This window comes from Pantherophis guttatus, chromosome 2, assembly GCF_059756535.1.
Source record: "Pantherophis guttatus breed Tessera chromosome 2, ASM5975653v1, whole genome shotgun sequence".
Classification (NCBI taxonomy): Eukaryota; Metazoa; Chordata; class Lepidosauria; order Squamata; family Colubridae; genus Pantherophis; species Pantherophis guttatus.
The window spans coordinates 108,847,385-108,871,939 of record NC_142064.1 but is presented as its reverse complement, the minus strand read 5'-3'; the positions used below and the strand labels follow the sequence as shown (position 1 = coordinate 108,871,939).

At 46.3% G+C, this 24,555-nt stretch overlaps 1 protein-coding gene and 1 long non-coding RNA gene across 8 annotated transcripts in view; one reads left to right on the top strand and one right to left on the bottom strand.

Annotated features, from left to right (window-relative positions):
* GABARAPL1 (GABA type A receptor associated protein like 1) overlaps positions 1 to 21,903 on the bottom strand; it is a 61,844-nt gene extending 39,941 nt beyond the window's left edge. The window contains exons 1-2 of the mRNA XM_034404427.3: positions 21,765 to 21,903; positions 16,528 to 16,606 (exon numbers count right to left, since the gene is read on the bottom strand). Of these exons, the coding sequence (XP_034260318.1) occupies positions 16,528 to 16,606; positions 21,765 to 21,854 (169 nt within the window). The 5' untranslated portion in view covers positions 21,855 to 21,903. The remainder of the gene's footprint in view (positions 1 to 16,527; positions 16,607 to 21,764) is intronic.
* Positions 21,904 to 22,039: 136 nt separating this feature from the next.
* LOC132711427 (uncharacterized) overlaps positions 22,040 to 24,555 on the top strand; it is a 74,232-nt gene continuing 71,716 nt past the window's right edge. For all 7 annotated transcript variants that reach the window (XR_015732778.1, XR_015732779.1, XR_015732776.1 and 4 more), the window contains exon 1: positions 22,040 to 22,201. This is a non-coding gene — a long non-coding RNA (uncharacterized LOC132711427). The remainder of the gene's footprint in view (positions 22,202 to 24,555) is intronic.

The following is a 24,555-nucleotide window of genomic DNA, read 5'->3' as shown; positions in this document are numbered from 1 at the left end:
ATCTGCTTCCTCCCCTTTTGCTCTTGCCGTTCCTTTTTGTTCTAATTTTCTACAGTTCAGGTTATCTCTTAAAAGATAGAAGTCTTATTCCAAGACAGCAATTATCTCACCCAGATGAAATGCCTCGTTCCTCTTTCTTTCTCTTCACTCGTGACTGCTCCGGTTTTGTGACAGCTCTCAATGGCTGTCTTCCCAATTGCAGAGTCGAAGGCTCTTCGCTGGTGCTACAGGGAACTTGTGGATCCCCTGTCCACACCAGCCTGTGCCCTCTTTCTTCAGTGATCCTACAGATCAGCTATGGTCTCCTATGGACCCCCAAAACAGCTGAGATATCGACACTTACTCTGGAGCTCCAGAGATTGTGTCGTTCCGCCAATCACAAGCCACGCTCCTCCCTCAGGAGGCGGTTATACCTTAGGGCGTCATGTGGAGAATAAGCCATTCTGGCATGCAAAACCATTGGGCTGGAGAGTTTTCTAGCCAAACAGTTTTGACATTGCAATGGCCATTGTAAACTTGGGCCTGGTCAGGACATAAGAAGATGGTGGCTGCATTACAGCTACTGAGCTGACCTCTCAGATTTGGGTTTTCCCAGATGTGCCAGTTTACCTATTCTAGTAAATAGAACTTTGACAAATGTTTACTTTAGAGTCTATACTTGGAGTTGGGGTTTTTCTGGAACAGGCCAGTTGTCACATAGTGGGTGGCCGAGGTTGTCCTACTCAGGATAGTGTATCCATGGATGACCTCACCTGCCTGCAGCGAAGCTGCAAGCAGGAGAAGCAGCTGCATTATCTCAAGATAAAGCTTTATTTGCGTTATTCTAAAAGGGGTTGTGGGGTGTGACAGCTTCACCGGAAAGCTGTGCTGGTGGAGTTCACTCTGAGGATCTGAGACTTGCAAAGTACTCCAGCGAGGTGTAAAGATGCTGGACAGCCTCCACAGTCAGTGGGAACACCTCTATCTCTGGGGCCGCATACGTGTGTGCTTAGGCCAACGTTTCATAGACCTTGGGGACCATCTTGCTCACGAGATGAGTGAACTTGGCAGCCAAAGCAGCACGCCAACCCACCAAGAACTACTTCTGTGCATCAAATGCTGTCCCAGAGCCCAGACATATGTTCAGATGCCCAGTGAATGTCTGTGCCTGGGCTCCGGGGATTGCCCAGACATATGTTCGGATGCTGTCATTCAGTCGTTCAACCCTGGGGCGGGTAAAGCCCTCTGATTTGTCAAGGATGAATGTTGTCCAGGCTGAAGGCTGAACTTGGCATAAATTTCATATATCCGGCGGTCGTACGGGTTGTTGATGGCATCCCAGGCCTGGTCCTGGGGTAGTGGCGTCTGAATCTCCCCCAGGATATGCCTCATCTGGTAGTATATATGAAAGCGATACAGCAGGGGGTCTTTGGTGGTCAAGTGGTCTTTCGCCAAAACACCACAGTAAAATGGCAAAGTTGAGCTGGTTCTGCCAGAATTGCATGGGGTTGGAGTTCCAGGCTTGGATAAGGTTATCCGAGGACACAATGGGTACATGATAGTTGTGGAACACATCTGGGAATTTGGCTTCAAACCCTCCTCCTGCTTACAGGGCAAGTGCCTGGACCTGGATAGTGATTGTTTCGAAGAAACTGGTGAGTAATGATGCCGCTGATTGTGCTCCAGGCCGATATTTTGCATCTATATTGAAGGCAAACACTTTGGCGTCCATAGGGAAGGTTCCAGACTCTATCAAATGTCCAAAGAGGAGAGGCTATAGGCCTCCAGCAATATGTTGACAACTGTGACGGATGTCTGCTCGTTGGCCTCCACTCAATAACCTTTACTGTGGGATGGTTCAACATCAAGATCGGTGAATCATTCTCGTACAACCAACACCATACTCATCCCGTTTGGCCTATACAGTTTTACACAGTTGTAAGACATAATTGAGGAGGCTAGGTCTTCTGCAGAGCTGACGGTGAGTAAAGTTAATGGGCTGATCATCTTGACTGTCGCCAGTGAATGGGAAATCTGTCTGATTGATGGGCTTCTCAACCTTTGGGCTGATCACCCGACAGGTACTGAATACTGATGGGCTTCTCCACCTTGAGCAGTTTCGGTGGCCAATGGGTGGCCAATGGCTTGACACTCGAGTATATATCAGAGATTGTCCTGTCAATTTTGCCACAAATAAATTGCTCAGGATCCACTTGGAGCAGATTAATACCACTGGTAACATGGTTGATGGAGCCCCCTCCACGCTCCTAGCCTCTGTAGACATTGGAAACTATTCCTTTGGGGATGTCCACACAGTCTGCATCGAGCAGCCTGAAAAAAACGCCCCCAAGATGGAACGATCTCAGAATGACTAGAAATAAAGCTGGAAAAAAGATTGACAACCATGATTTACTAATCTTCGTGACACTTGAGATTGTCACAAGGTAATAAAGCAGGCAACTGCTCCACCTGCAACAGCTGCACCACTTTACCTAGGTCTGCCAAGTTTGAACAACACACAATCCTACCGGCTTCAGGAAACCTCACAACTGAAAAAGCACCTTGAGGACAGTGGTGAAATGTAAGATTTGTTACTACCGGTTCTGTGGGTGTGGCTTGGTGGTGGTGGGGTAATGTGCAAGGGTGGGTGTGGCCAACATTTTTTTTTTTTACTTTTAAAACCATTTTTTCTACAATCTCTTTGGCCGAAGAGGTTGTAGAAAAAATGCTTTTAAAAGCCTCTGACGATCCCAGCTGAGCCGTGTGATCATCAGAGGCTTTTTTTTCTTTTAAAAGCATTATTTTGGCCGAAGAGGTTGCAGAAAAAATGCTTTTAAAAATTAAAAAGAAAAGCCTCTGATGATTGTGCGGCTCAGTTGGGCATGGGGGGGGGGCAGGAATTTTTGCTACTGGTTCTCCGAACCACCCGCCACCGTCGCTACCAGATCGGGCGATCTAGTCCAAACCGAGAGCATTTCACCCGTGCTTGAGGATGAATGAGATAGGCGTGCTCAGCTATACAAAAAATAGCACCGAAGGGTAAATATATTTAAGTAAAAAAGATATAAGGGTAAAAGAAAGCTATTAATACTAGCTTTCTTTTGCCACAGCCATTGTATTTCTATTTGCATGTCTTCATATTTAGTTACCTTCTCCAGTTCTTTCTCTTCTATTCTGCTGTCTCCAGATACTGTCACGTCCACTATCCAGACATTTTTTTCTTTCTTATCGATAGTTGTTAAGCCTGGGATGTTATGTGACAGGTGCCTATCTATTTCAAGTTTAAACTCCCATAGCACTTTAGCTTCTTCATTTTCTATTACTTTTGCTATTTTATGGTCCCACCCATTCTAGCTTGCAGACAAATGGTATTTCGTGCAGATCTTCCAAGCATCATTGTTGATACTTTTCATGTTGTTGAAGGTCTGTGTGACCTTCTTACACCAGTATGAAGATAGTATGAATTAGGTTCATACTATCTGTCAGATCCCTATAAGTGATACTGCCATTCAGTTGGGAGAAGTGGGGGCGAGGGGGCTTGGATTCGATTTATTAGCATTGCCTGTGTCAACAGATATTTTACAATCTATATCCTGGCGCCAATGCGCCCTGAGATCCCCTTAACTTTGGGGAATGTTTATGATGGCCATGTGAGTTGTTTCACTTTAAAGCAAGGATCCTCAAACTACAGCCCGTAGGCCAGATATGGCCCGCCAATGCAAAGCATCCAACCCGCGGAATGGTGGGATTAAACCCTGCCCCTTTACCCTCGGCTTTATCTTCCAGCGAGCATCCACTCCAGCCACACTTCTTTCACTGGTTGAGCTGCACTTCTGATCACGCAGCTGCCGCCGAAGGTAAGGCCGAAGGGTGTGGGGGAGGGCCAGTGAGGGGTGATATGAAAAACTTAAAAAAATACTGCCTCATTATTTATTTATTGTTTATATTTATATACTGCCCTTCTCCCGAAGGACTCGGGGCGGTAAACAGCCAACAGATAAAACACAAGAAATACAAAATTTAAAAACAGTATTAAAATCTGATTAAATTAATTTGGCCCACAATTAAAAGCACCCCTGTATTAAAACCCATAATTAAACAGTTTAAAAATTAAAACAATTTAAAAGAGTAAGGCCAGCCCGGCTTGTTGGAATAAAAATGTCTTTAGGGCACGGCGAAAGGTGCGTAGATCTGGGATCCGCCATATCTCCGGGGGCAGCTCATTCCAGAGGGTCGGTGCCCCCACAGAGAAGGCTCTCCCCCTGGGGGCCTCCAGTCGGCATTGTTTGACTGACGGCACCCTGAGGAGCCCCTCTCTGTGGGAGTGTACTGGTCGGTGGGAGGCTATCGGTGGCAGAAGGCGGTCTTGTAAATACCCGGGTCCTAAGCCATGGAGTCCCCTAAAGGTGGTAACCAATACCTTGACATGCACCCGGAAGACCACCGGGAGCCAGTGCAGCTCGTGCAGGAGAGATGTTACATGGGAGCGCCGAGTCGCCCCCATAACCACCCGCGCAGCCGCATTGTGGACCAGTTAGAGCCTTCGGGTGCTCTTCAAGGGGAGCCCCATGTAGAGAGCATTACAGTAGCCCAGGCGGGACGTGACACGAGCATGAGTGACCATGCGTAAGGCATCCCAATCCAGAAAGGGACGCAACTGGTAGATCAGGCGAACCTGATAAAAAGACCCTCTGGCCACAGCCATCATATGCTCTTCTAAAGACAGCCATGTATCCAGGAGGATACCCAAGTTGCGAGCCCTCTCTGTGGGGGCCAACGACTCGCTCCCAATAGTCAGCGATGGCACCAACTGACTATATCGGGATGCCGGAAGCCACAGCCACTCGGTCTTGGACGGGTTGAGCCTGAGCCCGTTTCTCCCCATCCAGATCCGCATGGCCTCCAGGCACCAGGGACATCATATCAAGGGCATCATTGGGGTGGTCCGGGGTGGAGATGTACAGCTGAGTGTCATCAGCGTACAGATGGCACTTCACCCCGAAACCACGGATGATCTCACCCAGTGGCTTCACATAAATGTTGAACAAAAGGGGCGAGAGAACCGACCCTTGCGGCACCCCCCACACAAGGCGCCTTGAGGTTGATCTCTGTCCCCCCGTCAACACGAACTGCGACCGGTCAGAGAGGAAGGAGGAGAACCACCGCAACACGGTGCCTCCTACCCCCAACCCCTGCATTCGGCGCAGCATGATACTATGGTCGATGGTATCAAAAGCCGCTGAGAGATCTAATAGGACCAGGATAGAGGAACAGCCCCTGTCCCGAGCCCTCCAGAGATCATCCACCAACGTGACCAATGCCGTTTCCGTGCTGTACCCAGGCCTGAAACCCAACTGGAACAGATCTAGATAGACTGTTTCTTCCAGGTACCGGGGGAGCTGTCATGTCACCACACTCTCAACAACGTTCGCCACAAAGCGAAGGTTGGAGACTGGACGATAATTTGCTAATACAGCCGGGTCCAGGGAAGGCTTCTTAAGGAGGGACCTCACCACCGCCTCCTTCAAGGCGGCGGGCAAGTAACCCTCACTCAAAGAAGCGTTAATAATCCCCTGGAGCCAGCTTGTGTAACCTCCCGGGAGGCCAGCACCAACCAGGAGGGACATGGGTCCAATAAACATGTGGTCGCACTAAGCCGTCCCAGAATCCTGTCCATGTCCTTGGGAGCCACTGGATCAAACTCCTCCCAGATAACATTCTCAAGGCCCACCTCAGTCACCCCGCCTGAAACTACCCAGTCAGAGTCCAAATCTTCCCGAATCTGAGCGATTGTGTCATGCAGATATTTCACAAAGTTCTCAGCTCTACCCTGTAAGGGGTCTTCCCTCGCTCCCAGATGAAGCAGGGAACGGGTCACCCTAAACAGGGCGGCTGGGCGGTTATCTGCTGATGCGATAAGAGTGGGAAAATAGTCAGATTTTGCCGCTTTTATCGCCACTAGGTAGGTCTTAATATGAGACCTCACCAGTGTCTGGTCGGATTCAGATCGGCTGGCCCTCCAACCGCTCTCTTGGCGTCTTTCCCGGTGCTTCATTTCCCTCAGCTCCTTGGAGAACCAGGGAGCTACATGGGATCGGCACCGGGTCAGAGGCCGCAAAGGCACAACGCGATCCAAGGCTCTGGCGGCCACCCTATCCCAGGCGGCCATCAGGTCTTCAGTCGAGTCGTGAGCCAGAACCTCAGGGAATGGCCCAAGCTCCCTCTGGAATCCATCTGGATCCATCAGGCGCCTGGGGTGGAATCACCTAACCGGTTCCGCCTCCCTGCAGTGGGGGGCAGCAGTACAGAAGTCCAGTCGGAGGAGCGAATGATCAGACCATGACAAGGGTTCGATGACTAAATCCCCTATATCTAGATTATTCAGCCACTGACCTGAGACAAAAATCTAGTCCAGAGTGTGCCCCCATGTGAGTAGGGCCATGAACTATCTAGGTCAGGTCCATAGCTGTCATGGAAGCCATGAACTCCTGAGCCGCTTCCAATGTCTCGCCGACAGATGGCAGGTTAAAATCCCCCATGACCATAAGTCTGGGGGTATCCACCGCCACCCTGGCTATCATGTTGAGCAGCTCGGGCAGGGCCGCCACTACGTGGCAGGGAGCCAGGTACGCAGTCAGCAGGCCCATCTGAACCCCACATCCTCACTTCATAAAGAGGGACTCACATCCAGCTATCTGAGGAATAGTGGCCTCCCTCGTACCAAGATCTTCTTTAATGGTAACCGCCACCCCACCGTCCCTTCCCTCAGTCCTCGGCTGATGAAATGCGCAGAAATCTGGTGGGCACAGTTCAACGAGGGGGACCCCCCCTCCTGCCCCAACCAGGTCTCTGTAACACCCGCCAGGTCCGCACCCCCCTCCTGTATAAGATCACAAATGAGGGGGGCTTTATTTACCATGGACCTCGCGTTGCACAACATCAGCCAAAAATCCGGGCCCTGAGGGTCTGAGCTACCCAGGGAACAAGAAGAGCCTTGGGGGCCGGAGCGCACAATCACTTGGAGACAGCGAGTGCGCACTCCGCTAACATGTGGCCCCCTGCTCCCACCATATCTGCCCCTCCCACCCACAGTACCGATGGAACAACACTCCACAGTATGAAAACTAGCCCCCTCCTTAGCCCCGGACCCCGCACCTCCAGTAACATCACCCCTTGCCGGGCTAGTCCCTAGCCCCCGTGGGTTATCCCTCCCAGAACCCCTTAAAATACTGTCTAAAACCTTAATCAAAAAGCCCCTCAACCCCCTTCTCGCAACATGCCACCTCTCAGGGTTCCAAAACCCGTCATCAAGGTAGGCCCTCGATAGAGTGGAGGGCCAAACCTGCGAGAGGGGGATTTCTATGCATCTCTCCCCTCTGAGACATATCTTCATCTCAGGAACCATGCACTCAAAATGGTAACCATCTTTGGCAGCACCTATATCTGTGAACAGACTTTTTCCCGAATTAAACAACTGAAATTTCCAACCAGATCCAGATTAACTGATGAACAGTTGCATCAATTGTTACGACTGGCAATGACAAATATGAAACCAGACATTGACTTTCTCATCAACCAAAAGCAGGCCCACACTTCCCATTGAATTAGTATATTTTTGTTGGTTAAAATCGTTCTTCATTTTAAATATTGTATTATTTAACTTTTTTTGCACTACAAATAAAGATATGTGCAATGTTCATAGAAGTTTGTTCATATTTGTTTCAAACAATAGTCTGGCCTCCAACAGTCCAACAGTCTGAGGGACCATTATGAGTGGGGGGTGGGGGGTTGTGTTGATTCTTGCCTTCTGCCTGCTTCCAATGTCTCTCATGCCCATTTTGGGGGTTTTAGTTGCAGTCTTAATTGCTGCAGTTCTCAGTCTGGTTTATTGTGTGGTCATCTGAAACATGATCAGGAGTTATTTTGAAGGAAATCCTGTTTGTTTTATTCCTTTTTCAATGGCCTATTTTAAGGAGCCTGAAGTTGCTGTTGTAATGAAGTTAGGCAAGTGGCAAGAAAGTTTGTGCTCTTTTTCCCTTTGGGGGGGTGGGGGTGGATCTTATTAAGTAAATAGATTCCTTGGCTTGAGCAAATACAGTTTAAGGAGAAGAAAGGTATAAAATGAACAGTTAAATTGCCCATGCCCACCCAATCACATGACCACCTAGCCACGCCCACCCAGCCAGTTTGGGCCCCCAACAGTCTGAGGGACTGTGAATCGGCCCCCTGCTTAAAAAGTTTGAGGACCCCTGCTTTAAAGGATAATGGAGGATAATGATGGGAATACATGCTTATCCGATTCTCAGGGCAGCTGGTAAAGAAAACATCTTCACACTTGTATATTGGCTAAAATCTACATTCTGGCTAAAGGGAGGGGTCTCTACTGCTTTAATCCTACTTGTTTTGCCTAAGAGTATTCAGACGTTACTTTGAATCTATTGCTGTTACTTCTGCTTAATAAAAGGTTCCTTTTGAAATACTACGTTTCAAGAGTTTTAACTTTCTTAAATTGGAAGGAGAGGCAGTCCTTACCTAAAGCAATGTCTGCAAAACGGTCAATCCAGAGAAGCAATCTTCGGTCTACTGAGGGGATCTTGCAAACCATGTCTGAACTAAGCAGGGAACTGGGAGAAGCTGGGGGGAGACATCAACTACCATCCAGCCGGATGCCTGTTTTGTACACCCCATTGGAGAGGATGAGGTAACCCTGGAGAATCCCAAAAAGTTCCGCTGGTCCATTGGCATTGGGAAGAAATATAGCTGGGATGAGAGAACCAGAGGAGTCACCCTCAGCCGCGGTAACCGAAAACCAGGGTGGAAAATGGAACTAGAAGCCCTCGCTGACCAGGGGAACTAACCGAAGCACCACTGAGGGAAGATTGTCTGAAGAGGCATATAACCCAATTGGTGATGGAAACTTTGGAAAATCTCAATATTCGAGGAGAGCCAGGACGACAGCCAAGGAGCGCGGAAAGGGCAGCAGCTGCAGATGAGGCCAGGGGAGGCACCCCACTTTGGAGCCTGCCTATTGAGCAAATGGCGCAGCAGCAGCAGCAGAAAACCCAGCAAACCCTCCCCTCCAGGCAGCACACACTGGCGCCCATTCCCAACCAGACCCGAGTCCCGGAACTGGAAACAGAAACTCCCTCCCTTCGGGTGAAATTTGATGGGGATCCACAATAATTAGGATTCTTTGTGGCACACGTGCTCACCTATATGCAAGAGTACGGGTGTGATTTCTAAACCCAAGTATCCCGAGTGTGAGTTGTGAGGAGAGTGCCGCTGCCAGATGGATGGTGACCCTGCATAACTCAGATGCACCAGAATTGCGGGATTTCAACCGTTTCATGATGGCCCTGCGACGATGGTTTGAGGATCTCCTACCAGATCGCAAAGCACATGATCGCAGGGGCGATGGCCAGTAGCAGAGTATACTGAAGAATTCCGGAACCTCATGTATCGTGTGAACTGGCCAGAGGATATTTTGATGAGCTGTTTCAAGGATGGGCTGAGTGATCTATGCAATGCCTGTGTGGCCCAAGGTGCACCAAATCACCTACACGAGTGGTATATCACCGCCGAAGAAGCTGAGATCAATATGGCCAGAAACCAGTACTGAGCAGGGCGAGTATGGAAGAAATCCTCACCCCAATGGAAGCAGGAGCCCCTCAAACCACAAACCGCATTTTCTCCGAAATCCTCAGCCTGTTTCAAGTGTGGAAAAGAGGGGCACCAAGCTGCAGAGTGTTGTTCGCGAACACCCGCCCGGAAACACCCACCGGGGGGAAACTTGTGAAACCTGGTTAGTGCCGGAAGGAGACGGCCCTGAGGAGCAGGGAGATTGTAGAATTTCCACCCCCCTCCCTTTGGGGAGAAAACCCTGATATCTCAGCAGGAGGAATCACACTCATTTGGAAGCGATCCAGAAGATGAACCACTGGTAAGCAAACCAATTAAACCGCTTACCCTCCCCTTAAAACTATTTATCCCAAACAGGGACAGGGAGATAAGTATCTCCGCTTTAGTGGACTCCGGGTGCACCCGCTGTTTGATCAGCCCAACCTTAGTAGGGAAGTTAGGGATTAATTTAAGAAAGCTGAAAAAACACATTGCTTTCTGCCAACTACATGGGTCAATAGCAGGGGGAGAGCCAGCTTCTTTTGCCCCATCTGTGCAACAGCAAAAAGACGTCAGGGGAAAACCCGATTCTTACAGAAAATAGCCTGGGTATTCAGACGTTGCTTTGAATCTGTTGCTGTCCTTATACCATCCTTATGGCCCTTTGGCCTTGCCCCACTAACTATGAGGGACGGTTTTCAGTCCACATGGAAAAAGATAGCAAAAACTAAAATCTCATTCTTGGGCTTCTCTCCAGGTCTTCTATTCAGCATATCAAGCCAAAGCTCTCATTAAACAGCTAATGAAGAGTGCTAACTAAATCTAGCCAGGACTGCAAACTTTATTGACAGGGAACCTTATAGGTTCTCTGCCTCTCCTTAACCAATCTTGAAGTACCTGATCACTGAAGGGTCACACCCTCCCCACAATGGAGGGTGAAAAGTATTCGGAGACTACAGTTGGTCCAGAACGCAGCTGCACGAGCTGTCGTGGGTGCACCTAGGTACACCCACATTACACCAATTCTCCACAAACTGCACTGGCTCCCTATTGGTCTCCGGTCACAATTCAAGGTGTTGGTTATTACCTTTAAAGCCCTACATAGCTCAGGGCCAGGGTATCTTCAAGATCGCCTTCTACCGCATAGCTCCCAGTGACCGGTAAGATCCCACAGAGTTGGTCTCCTCCGCGTCCTGTCAGCTAAACAATGCTGGCTGGCGGGCCCACAGGGGAGGACCTTCTCTGTGGCTGCCCCAGCTCTCTGGAACCAGTTACCTCCTGAGGTCCGGGCCATCCCCACCCTATTGGCCTTCCGAAAAGCGGTGAAGACCTGGCTTTTCTGGCAGGCCTGGGGCCGTTGATCTCGCTCTGGCGAGATCCGGCCATGAATGATATGAATGAGTTTTAATGTTTTAATGTTTTTAATTTTAAAATGTTTTTTATTAGGATTTTAAATGTATTGTGAGTCGCCCTGAGTCTTCGGAGAGGGGCGGCATATAAATTGAATTGAATTGAAAATTGAATTGAATGTCCTTGAAGGTCAATACAAAAAGATCCCCTACCTAAAAAATCAATGTCCCTGTGACTTTGGACACATGGAAACTATAAAATATGTAGTATAGAACATATTACAGAAATAGTCATTAATACACAGATTCTACACCTCCCTGCAGCTCCCAGATACTAAAACTGTCATAACATAAAATGTTGTCAGGTTCTGTGTAGTTGCATTTGAAATTTGTCAGAAAACAATCTGTGCCACAAACCAGTTTTAATGAGCACCTAGGTTATCATTATAGAGTGCTTAGTATTACAATAGATTTAATTTGTCATGTTCCCCTATCTCCAGTCATTGCTCTTAACCCTCCTTCTAGGCCCCTTTTAAAGATTCTTTTTAGATTTTTGTTCTTACACTTTTTTGCTGTTATATATTTAATTTAATTTTATTGCATTTTTATGCTTTTGAGTAATAAAGATTTGATTTGAACCCCTTATCAGTTTGGCTGAGCTAAAAGAAAGGGTGATTGTCCCAAAGTCATCAAGTAAACTGCCAAGATGGAAATTGAATTTATTTATTTATTTATTTGATTTGATTTTCATACCGCCCTTCTCCAGCAGGACTCAGGGCGGTGAACAGCCAAGGTAAAACATAGCATACAAAATTTAAAACAATTTCAAAAGATATTAAATAATTGCGGCCCACAATTTAAAAATACCCCAATAAAATCAATTACAAATTAAAACTGAAAAATGGGATCAAGCCAGCCCGGCTAGATGAAATAAGTGAGTTTTAAGGGCCCAACGAAAAGTCCGGAGGTCTGGGATCATACGTATCTCTGGGGGTAGGTCGTTCCAGAGGGCGGGTGCCGCCACAGAGAAGGCTCTCTCCCTGGGGGCCGCCAGCCGACATTGTCTGGCCCTAAGGAGCCCCTCTCTCTGCAAGCGTATTGGCCGGTGGGAGGCTATTGGCGGCAGAAGGCGGTCTCGTAAATACCTAGGCCCTGAGCCATGGAGCGCTTTAAAGGTAGTCACCAACACCTTGAAGCACACCGGAAGACCACTGGGAGCCAGTGCAGCTCACGCAGGAGAGGTGTCACATGGGAGCGCCCCGTCGCTCCCATAATCCCCCCCGCGGCCGCATTCTGGACCAGTTGGAGCTTCCGGGTGCACCTCAAGGGGAGCCCCATGTAGAGAGCATTGCAGTAGTCCAGGTGAGAAGTGACGAGTGCTTGTGACCATGCGTAAGGATTCCCGATCCAGAAAGGGACACAACTGGCGTATCAGGCGAACCTGGTAAAAAGCCCCCCTAGCCACAGCAGTCATATGCTCTTCTAAAGACAGCCGTGTGTCCAGGAGGATGCCCAAGTTGCGAGCCCTCTCCGTGGGAGCCAATGACTCGCCCCCAATAACCAGCGATGGCACCAGGTGGCTATATCAGGACAACAGAAGCAGCGGCCACTTGGTCTTGGAAGGGTTGAGTCAGAGCCTGTTTCTCCCCATCCAGACCCGCACGGCCTCCAGGCACCGGGACATCACTTCAAAGACATCATTGGGGTGGCCTGGGGTGGAGATGTACAGCTGAGTGTCATCAGCATACTGATGGAACTCCACCCCAAGCCACGGATGATCTCACCCAGCGGCTTCACATAAATGTTGAACAGGAGGGGCGAGAGGACCAACCCCTGTGGCACCCCACAAACAAGGCGCCTCGGGGTCGACCGCTGCCCCCCTGCCATCACAGATTGCGACCGGTCAGAGAGATAGGAGGACAACCACCACAAAATGGTGCCCCCCACCCCCCACCCCTCCAACCGGCGCAACATGATACCATGGTCGATGGTATCAAAAGCCGCTGAGAGATCTAACAGGACCAGGATAGAGGAGCAACCCCTACCCCGAGCCCTCCAGAGATCATCCACCAACGCGACCAATGCAGTTTCTGTGCTGTGCCCAGGCCTGAAGCCGGACTGGAGCGGATCTAGATAGACAGCTTCATCCAGGTACCGCGGAAGCTGCCGCACCACCACACTCTCAACAACCTTCATGACAAAACGAAGGTTGGAGACTGGACGATAGTTAGCCAAAACAGCTGGATCCAGAGAGGGCTTCTTGAGGAGGGGCCTCACCACCGCTTCTTTCAAGGTGGCCGGCAAGACACTCTTACTCAAGGAAGCGTTAATAATCCTCTGGAGCCAGCCTCGTGTAACCTCCCGGGAAGCCACTACCAACCAGGAGGGACACGGGTCCAATAAACATGTGGTCTCATTCAGCTGTCCCAGAATCCTGTCCACGTCCTTGGGAGCCACAGGATCAAACTCCTCCCAGATAACACTCTCAAGACCTGCCTCAATCATCCCGTCTGAACCTACCCAGTCAGAGGTCCAGCCTTCCCGAATCTGAGCGATTTTATCATGCAGATACTGGACAAAATCCTCAGCTCGACCCTGCAAGGGATCATCCCGCGCTCCCAGATGGAGGAGGGAGTGGGTCACCCTAAACAGGGCGGCTGGGCGGTTATCTGCTGACGTGATAAGAGCGGAAAAATAGATTGCATGATAAAGTGGGCGCAAAATTTTGCAGAACCAGTTATGTTGGAAACATGGGAAAAAATATGGGTCCAGAATGTCAAATTTACAGTCGCAGAATTTGAGGGAAAATTTTTATAAAATGTTCTATAGGTGGCATTTAGATCCTAAGAAACTGTCGTGCATGTAGCCTAATGTTCAACCAAAATGTTGGAGATGTGATTGTTTAGATGCTACATATTATCATATATGGTGGACTTGCAAGAAAGTGAAGGCTTTTTGGATAAACCGGGGGGGGGGGAATGTATTTGTAAAACTTTTTTTTTTTTTTTAAAAAGAGCGGAAAAATAGCTAGATTTTGCCGCTTTTATCGCCACTAGGCAGATCTTAATATGAGACTTCACTAGTGTTTGGTCAGATTCGGAACGGCTGGTCCTCCAACCGCTCTCCAGGCGTCTTTTCCAGTGCTTCATCTCCCTCAGTTCCTCGGAGAACCAAGGAGCTAGGTGAGTTCGGTGCCGGGTCAGAGGCCGCAAAGGCACGACGCGGTCCAAAGCCCCAGCGGCCTCACTATCCCAGGCGGCCACCAAGTCTTCAGCCGAGTCATGAGCCAGAGTCTCAGGAAATGGCCCAAGCTCCATCTGGAACCTATCAGGATCCATCAGGCGCCTGGGGAGGAACCACCTAGTCGGCTCCTGCGGCGGTGTAGCGGTTAGAAAGTCAAGTCGAAGGAGTGAGCGGTCAGACCATGACAAGGGTTCAATAACTATATCCCCTGTATCAAGGCCACTCGACCACTGACCAGAGACAAAAACTAAGTCCAGAGTGTGCCTGCCCATGTGAGTAGGGCCATGAATTAACTGAGTCAGGTCCATGGCCGTCATGGAAGCCATGAACTCCAAAGCCACCTCAGACGTTTCACCGATGGATGGCAGGTTAAAATCCCCCATGACCAAAAGCCTGGGGGTATCGACCGCCACCCTGGCTATGACATTGAGCAGCTCGGGCAGGGCCATTGCCACGTGGCAGGGAGCCAGGTACGTGATCAACAGGCCCATCTGCACCCCACGACCCCACTTCACAAAAAGGGACTCACATCCGGTTATCTGCGGTACAGTGGTCTCCCTTGGATCAAGACCTTCCTTTATAATAACCGCCACCACCCCCTGCCCCTACTCTGAGCTCTCGGCTGATGGAATGCACAGAAGCCTGGTGGGCACATATCCACGAGGGGAACCCCCACTTCCTGGCCCAACCAGGTCTCCGTAATACCTGCCAGGTCCGCTCCCCCCTCCTGAATAAGATCGCAAATGAGGGGGCTTTATTTACCACGGACCTGGCATTGCACAATAACAGCCGAAAGCTCGGGCCCTGAGAGTCTGTGCAACCTGGGGAATGGGAAGAGCTTTGGGGACCGGGGCGTGCCACCACTCGAAAATAGCGAGTGCGTGCCCCCACCCCCTACTCCCACCATATCTGCCCCTACCACTCAGTGTATTGATAGAAAAGCCCTCAACAGAATGAACTCTAATGAACTCTAATGCCCCCCTTAGCCCCGGAATCTGCACCCCCCCATGGTACAACTGGCACCCTCCCCCTGTGGGTTATCCCCCAAACCCACACAACCCTCCCCCCCAGAACCCCTTAAAAGTCTATCTAAAAATTTCCCCAAAAAACCCCTCAATCCTCTTTTTGCGACATGCCACCTCTCGGGGTTCCAAAACCCGTCATAAAGGTAGGCCCTCGATAGAATGGAGGGCCACACCTGCAAGAGGGGGAAATCTCGCAGAATAAGAAGCTCCGCCGGCGAATACATCTAATAATCGGGAGAAGCCCATGGCCAGGGGGTCCATCAAGTTGATCCAAATTCCGGAAGGACGGATACCCATTTAGGTCCAAGTCAATAAACTCCACTGCCCTCTCACAGCAGTGGGTGGAGTCTTAAGCCATTTTGAGGCCAGATGTCAGCACCAGCCACCCTCTCATGAAAGCTGGGAAGGGCCAAGGAACAACAGTCTTAGTCCGACTCCATACCAGGCTTGAGATCCAGAGTATATCCCTCTACAGTTGGGAAGCATCGATGACAACCACCAATCCACAGGATCAAGGGCCAGGACAGAGTACGGTGACTGCACCTTAGGCGAATCAAGGAGACCATATAAAAGTCCATGGGAGGCAGATGTCACATTGTTCAGAGGCCACCTCCAGATGATAAATAGCCATACAGAGGCCAGTAGACCACACAAAGGAACAAAAAACCTGGCCAGAGATCTTTCATGGCCAATGGGATCAATAATGCCTCTAGCTCACCCCCCATCCATATGGGGGGAGGGGAGAGCCTCTGGGACGACCAGGGGTGGGCCCTCTCCAGGTGGGTCTCCCCCCCATGGCCGGACCAGGCAGTTCCAGTTATAAACGCTGGTAGCATATTTAGTATAGTGGTCGAAAGTGCCCCTCGCTCTCCCAATGGAGGCCTCCTGCCTCTTTTCGCCATCTCTGATGTCATCCCCCGCAGCTGCTCATCCTGGCGTCACAGCCAGCGCTGACATTGACGTCGCCAGCCCCCCGAAATCGTCTCCATCCACCGTTGGGTCCCGCAAGAATCTCCTGCCGCCCTCACGGCTTCCCCCGGAGCCCCGACGAGGGGCAGTACCGCCAACGTCGTCGCCACCATCCGCATCCTGATCGTCGCGTCCTGGAGAGCAGCAAAGCTCTCAAGATCTCAAAAGATTGGTAAGAAGCTCCCCTCACCGGTCATGGGGTGTAGCTAGTTGGTCCGGCCCCCAGAACCCCCCAAAAGCCGGAAACATTACCTCCTGCATCGCTGCCACTCAGCTGAAAGTGGTACTCCAACTACTACTTAGCAGGTAATATAGTTAAAATGTATGAAACAAGATATTCTTACCAGTGAGATCTGATGGAACAAGGTACTTTCTCTTGTCCAGATCAGGTACTCTAGCTTTGGGTGCCTTTTCTACTATAACCTAGAGAAAGGAACAAAAAATAAATGAATTTCTTTTGAAGGGACCATATCCTTATAAAATAAGTGTGAGACTTCTCATCACAATGTTGTAAACCATTCAAGCAGTGGTGGAATTCAAAATTTTTTACTATTGGTTCTGTGGGCATGGCTTGGTGGGTGTGGTGTGGCTTGGTGGGTGTGGCAGGGGAAGGATACTACAAAATCTCCATTTCCACCCCTGTTGTGACTCCGGCCCTGGAGGCTGATTTATCTTCGCATGCTGAATCGGAGGATGATATGGAAGAAGCTGGCATGAGCTATGTGCCGGAGGGGCCGTCTTCACTGGTGAGTCAGCAAGAACTGACAGTTGCTGACGTGGCTCTGGACCCCAGCCAAATTGAGGAGGAAACAGAGGCCGGTAACAAGGAGAGGGAGCCCCTATTGGATGCAAGAGAGAGACATAGGAGACGTCATAGAGAACAACTATTGCCACGTCCCAAGAGGTGTGGTCAGGAGACGTAGGGCCACACCCTACAAAGTATAAAAGGGGTGTGGCTGGGCCGGAAAAGCGTAGTGAACAATTTGTTGGCGTTTTGGATGTAGTGGAGTTTAGAACTGCTAGTTTTGAGTTTTGAAAAGGAGTCTGCATTCCTGCATTAGCTTGCTGGCCGCCTGCCAAGACCTCTGGAACATTGCTGGTAATTACTGAACTGATATACTTTTGAAAGAGAACTGTTTATTAAAGGGCCAGCTTCAATCTCTCTAGCCTGCGTTTGTTAGTGCCGGGCTATTTGAGCTTCTGCAAGGCCACTCGTGGGAGGGGACAGAACAACCCCCCTCCAGGGGAAGGATACTGCAAAATCTCCATTTCCTCCCCACTCCAGGGGAAGGATATTGCAAAATCTCCATTCCCACCCCCCTCTGGGGTCAGCCACAGGTGGCATTTGCCGGTTCTCTGAACTACTCAAAATTTCTGCTACCAATTCTCCAGGATCTATCAGAACCTGCTGAATAGCACCTTTGCATTCAAGTCTCTCCCATTATCACTATGTTCCCCCATCTTTTTGAACAGATAAATGACATATGCATATGAAAAATATTACTTTAATATTTGAAAGAAAAAAATCAATGGTCATGAACTGATACAAACCTTTAAAGGTATATTCATTAATTTAGATGAAGTTCAAGTATTAATAAACTCACAACAGTTCATTTAGTGACTATTTGAAGTTACAATGGCACTGAAAAAACTGCAGTGATTCACTTAACAAATGTAGCAAAAAAATAGAGAAATTGATTGGTGGACGTACATACAAATCCAATCTAAATATAAGGCAGAGACAAAAACATATGAAGCACAAAGAGAGAAACACGAATTAGACAAAATTATATTAGGATCAGAAGAGAAGCTAATTAGCAAAATTTATAAATTTCTATTACAATATAAAATGGAGGAAGAGATAGTGAAGAATACAATGATTAAATGGGCGCAAAACTTTAATTATGCAATAGATCTGGAGAGATGGGAAACAATGTGGCAAGTAAGCGCAAAACTAACATTATCGGCGGCATACAAGTAAAACCAGTTGAAGATGTTTTATAGATGGCATTTGCCACCGACAAGACTTGCAAAGATGTACTCAAACAATAGCTCAACATGTTGGAAATGCAAGAAATCCCAAGGAACATATTACCATCTATGGTGGACATGCCCGGCAGCAAAAAAAAAATTGGGCAAATATTAAGAAGTGGATAGAACAAATAACAGACCAACAAATAGAAAGAAAACCAGAAACATTCCTGTTAGGAATTTTTACAAGACCATATTCCAAGGAAATAAAATATTTGATGCTACACATCTTAACAGCAGCATGAATAGTATATGCAAAAAACTGGAAACAGGAAAGAATTCCAACTGAGGAAGAATTGATAGATAAGATTTTAGAATGTGCTGAGATGGACAGATTAACAAAATAAATTAAAGAAAAAGAAGAGACAGATTATTATAGAATATGGAATAAATGGTATAAATGGCTTAAGGTGAGAAATAAAGAATAATAACTATCAGGGGAGAAAATTAGAAGTATAAAATATATGCATAACAAATGTATGGAGTGAAATAAAAATGTATTGGTACGGACAAAACCAAGTAGTATAAATTTGATCTCATAAACCAATGTCCATTTTGAGAAAGCATTAGAGAAGAATTATATTTTACAGCTGACTAGTAAAACAATTTGTATAATTTCTTTTTCCTCCACCAGCTGAGGAGAGGATCTAAACGGGGAAAATTAACTGGAAAATTTTGACGCACAAACTTCAGCTCTGGCTTTGCTATACTGTATTCCACTTGGCTTTTAGTAAAATATACTTTCAACCCAAATGAAGTTCTTTCCTAAAGGATCAAGTTGGGGCAGGTATGACAGCAAGACACCTGGCCTGTTAACAATATATCCGTGAGGCGGGGCCCTTGGCACCTGAAGTGTCCCAGGCTCTGGAGCAAAGAATTGAGAGGTTTAGCCTTCAGATTCCTAATCATGTTCAGTGTCCCCTGGTTCACATTCTGAACCATCAATGAAAGGTTATCTTCATGTAACAATTGATTTTCCTCTTTATATAATTTCAGACTGGAACTCATGGTAGAGGCCTCAAAGCCTCTCCCTTACTGGGATGGGTGCATAGGATAGATTTTACAGATGTAATTGCTATTGATTAGAAGGACATGCTATGCAATTGGTTTTGTCTTTATTGAGACTCATCAATTCCACCAAATTAGGGCTACCAAATTTGAATTGCAAAGATTCTGGCTGCCACTAGATGGCAGCTCTTTGATGGAAGTCTCTGCTGCCATCTGGTGGCTTGCTAGGTCTGATACCTTTATTTATTTAATAAAGTAGAACAAGAAAAAAATAGCAGTAAGAGAAAACAGAAAACAATCCAACAGCATTGGCTATATTAAATATATTTTATGGGAGAACCTAATGCATAATTTATTTTGTTATTTTATATAGATAAATTCTAACTGATATTAGTGTGATTATTCTTTGTAAATCATCCTATCACTTACATGTGATTGGTAGAATGTAGTTCTACCAGTTTTATTACCAATAATGATAACATTAATCAAATCTTTTGCATTCACAGGGATTAACAGGGGAAGATGACCTAAGAAAATACTGTAGTTTCTCCAACATTTCTTAACCTAGCATCTAAATATTATATATTAAAAATGTACATGAAATGCAAATTATATGCCCCATTAAGCTTATAAGCTTATATACTTTTCTGAAGATGAAATATTCAAAGGCACCAGGCTCTTTCCCTTCTAGCTACAGAGAGTGTTAAACAAGCAATAAACACATAGATGACCTCCATCTATCTACTCATCCTATCACAGAATGATCTGGTAGAATAAATATAATAGCTATAAAATCCCTGCTATCCCATTGCTCTCCAGTTCAACCATCAGTCTGTTCCCATGACAACTTTGTACATGTAATCCTTAATTTACCACCACAATTGAGCCCAAACTTTCTGTGGCTAAGCAAGACAGTAGTTAAGCGAATTTCTCCCATTTTATAACCTTTTTTGCCACAGCTGTTAAGCAAATCACTGCAATTGCTAAGTGAATCATGCAGACATTAAGCAAATCTGAATTCCCCATTGACTTTGTTTGTTGGCAGGGAAGGTCACAAATGGCAATCACATGATCCTACAACAGTTCAGGTAATCCTCGATTTACAACTGTTCAGTTAGTGACAGTTTGAAGTTACAACAGCACTGAAAAAAGTGATTTATAACTTACGACTATTGCAGCATCCTCATAGTCACATAATCACATAATCACATTCAGGTAATCACATTGCTTGGCAACTGACTCATATTTATGACTGTTGCCTGTTCCTAGGCTCATGTGATCCTTTTTACAACTTTCTGACAAACGAAGTCAATGGAGAAGCTAGTCACTTAACAACCGTGTTACTACCTTATTTAACTGTTGCAAAAAATTCATTAAATGGGGCAAAATTCAGTTAACAACTATCTTGCTTAGCAACAGAAATTTTGGGCTCAATTGTGGTCATAATTTGAGGACTACCTGTATATTGTCATAAATACATAGCCAAGCACAAATTTTGAATGCATGACTATGGGATACTGCTGTAAGTGTGAAGACTGATCATAAGTCCATTTTTTTCTGTCCCATGGTCACTAAACAAATGGCTGTATTCTTGAAGCCCTCAACCTATCTCACTCAAAATGGGGCCGCGGTGGTTCATGTGGTAAGACGCTAGGTCTGCGCGCCGCTAAGGTCGACAACTTGGTGGCTTGATTCCCATGAGCAAACAAACCATGGAGGGACAAGAAAGGAGCCTCCCCTGATTGCCTACCGGTATTCAAGTGTCCCGCAGGTAAAGGTAACACCGCCTGAAAAAAATTCCTTTCATAGGCAGTCAGACACCTTGGTGATCCCTGGCTAACATGTGCCATATGCTAAATAAATAATTAAAGTCTCAAAATTGTTTCCTGTTGTATTATTTCTTTTCCTTTTTCCTTTCTTGACCAGGAAGGTCAATATTGCTCATTGGCAATATTGCTCTAATTCAACCATAGGACCTGTACATTAAGTTGACTAGCGTTGCTTATTAACCCAGCACCATAATTACATATTTTGCAATTTGTCTGGTTCAAACATAGGATTTTTCTCTTGTACAAGAACAATCTTAGCAGAAATCTAGAGAATGCTGACACTTTCAGTATTTTTATAATTTAGTAGAAGAAAAATGCCTGAAAAAATTCACAAGATTGAAAAACCCAGCTGTTTGTCTACCATACATTCACATTTCTATTAATCGTGTCACTGATTACATTTTTTTTAAGTACTGGCCAACAAAATATCAAGATATATTACATTACATACATTACACACACATGTATGTAATGTATCTATGTACTTTACACACACACACACAGACACACAGTCACACACACACATATACACACATACACCAGTCTCTACCTCTGCTACAGTATCACAATATTAACAGGTTGAAAGGATCAAGAGGTGATCCTATGGTCTGAAAAAAATGAGGCAACAAGATTCAACACCCCGACTAATAAGGCGCGTCAAAGGTCCATTCGTTCTATCGACAAAAGCGCGATTTTTACGCCTCCCTACTCACAGGAACTCGGTCCGGGTATTTCTTTCGGATTTTCTCTCCTTCTTTTTTTCTGTATTCAAAAGGATGGTCTTCCTTATACTGGAATTTCATGGCTTGAGCAGATACGGACAGCGTCTTCTACTATCCCTGTCTCCTTAATCGACCGTTCCAACGCTCTTAACAATCGCGATGAGAAAACGCAGCTGCCGGGAACTGCAACTTTCGGAACGATTCGCTTGCTTCTAGACCAGCTGATCAAAGGATACACAATAAACACGCACAGTCCAAGACGTGCATTGTGACGTCACTCTGGGTAAAATCAGCATCCGCCTCCGCCTGTTTCGTAGACTGCACCACTTCAACTTGTGGGGAAAGACAAAAAGCGACATACTTGAGATCGTTATTCAGACGATTAATGGAACGCTGCAGTTAGTGACGAAATCTTTGCGGATGGAAAGGCAAGATTGAGATTACTCTTGTTGTTTTTTAAACTTTACAAATCGTTCTGCGTTTCATAGGAATAATAGAAGGAAGTAAGAAAATATTGACTCCAATAAAAATGTAATTTTATATAGGACCGAATCAGGAAGTTATTTATTTACTCGTTCTGTACAATGACTTTAGTTTAGACTGTCCTAAACATACTATTAAAATATAAACTAATTATAAATCAATGAATAGAATCAAATTAATATTTCAAGCCACGTACATGTTACATTTTTCCTAATTCAAAGAGCAGTATGAATTACTCAGTTTATAGGATTTGCTTTAGTTTGGCAATCTCAACGAGAACAGAACTGGGACGCCATTCCTGAGGAACTCCACCCCCTGCAGTTAACAGCCGGACTGCCTGTTCTAATGTGCACGTGATTACCAATAGTCAGTACTATCTTCCCCAGTAATTGGTTGCCAGAAGTAAAGCGGAATTAATGGGGACAAGTTTTTGTATGCTGCCCTCTATAGTGGTAAGAGTGTGATCCTCTTTTCCAGATAAAACACTGTACATAAGAACTCCTTCTACCTCTTCCTCACAAACACCTAGAGTTTGTCTGATGTTTTACAAACTTATTAGAGAATAATTTAAATTACTTTCAGTAGAATTTAGTCACAGTTGTAACTATGATTGTGTGGGATTCTGACTGTATTTGGCAATGGAACATCAGGGGTGGGTTCTACTTACCTTTAGTACCGGTTCGCAATGGGGCATGCGCAGAAGCGTTTTCATGACGTCAGGGTCAGTGGGCAGGGCCTCCCACCACTTTTACTACCGGTTCTATAGAACCGGTGCAAATCAGGGGCAACCCACCACTGTAGAACATTGTTGGTTAGTGTAGCTAGCAGCAGTAACACAGCAGTTCATCCAGCACTTGGGGGCAGAAGATGAAAGTACCATTTGCATCTGAGGGGAAGTAGGCCTTTTTCACCTCTTTTTTTTCTTTGTAACAGAAAACATCTGTCCTCCCTTGATTGCCCAAACAGATAAAAAATCAGCAGCAGTTCAATTGCTGATAGGGCCTGGTTGCTTCTTTTGCTTTCTTAAAGAAAAAATGGTGTAGAAAGTCACCCCCCCCCCAAAGAATGAAATATTTTGGGAAATATTTAAAAAAAGCAGAATTATTATATTTCCCCAAAGGGAGAAATGGAGAAACATGTTTTTTTTAGGCAGAAAGCAGCCCCCACTTTCCTTAATAGCCTGCAGCAGATGTCTGCACTTAAGAGATAAAGAGCTTATTGAAAGAGGAAGACAAGTATCTAGATAGATCTATTTATAGGCAACGCAAATATTGCAGATAGAAATCCATTCATCTGGGGTGACGTCACGGTGGTGCTGTACAGGAGAACAGGACTCCGCTCTTTCTGTCTGATATTTGTGTCTGGAGGCCAGCAACGGCAAAGTTGGACCTTGGAGAGGTCAGCGATAGAGAGGGGATAATCCAAGGGTGACAGGGAAAAGAGCGATCCCCCCCGTTGCAGAGGGTGGAATCTCTGAAATCCTGCATGGAAGAGACCAGCTGTCATGGTTAGGTCCAGAGGCATGACGGCCTGATTGAATGGCGGAGGAAGCAAAACATGAGAAACAGCAAGAAGTATCGGTGGAGACTGCCAAAATAAAGTGAGATACCGAGTTACTTCTCTAAATTGGTGGAATTTACAAACGAGTAATCAAGTGAGTCTCCAAAGTGGGAAGAGCCGCGCCTTAGTGGTAGGAGTGGAAAAAGAAGACGGAGTCAGCACAGAATTGGCAGAGTGAAAGCGATTGCGAGCAGTGATTCGAACGACTGTTGTGTTGGAAAATCATATAGATCTCTGATACTGAAGTTGTGGGATATGTGTTGAGAGTTTGTGTAGGTGGTGAACGGACTGGAAAAAGAAGAAAAGAAAGGGTCTTCTTAGTTACAGAGACAGAGAAAAGTGAAGAGAGGGGACAGTGACTGTGCAATTTGAGGGAAGCTGTCATCTTGAATGTGGAGAACAGGGAAGTTGCAGAGGAAGTAGACAGATCGAAGAATAAAGAACTTTGGTGATTCCGATGAAGGACTTTGGATTGGACTCATCTATAATCAGTAATCAGAAGATTACTCAAATACTTTTTATAGTTTTTTATATAATCTAGAGATATTTATTACTGTGATATTTATATAGAATCTTTAGCTTTACAAATTTAATATTTTATATATATTTACATTTTACATATACTTAATATAGATTTATATAGCAAAAAAACTGTAATAGATTATTCAATAACTTATATATATTTACTTCTTTTTTCTTTCCTTTTAATATAGTTAAGTCAGGACAATTCATATTAAAT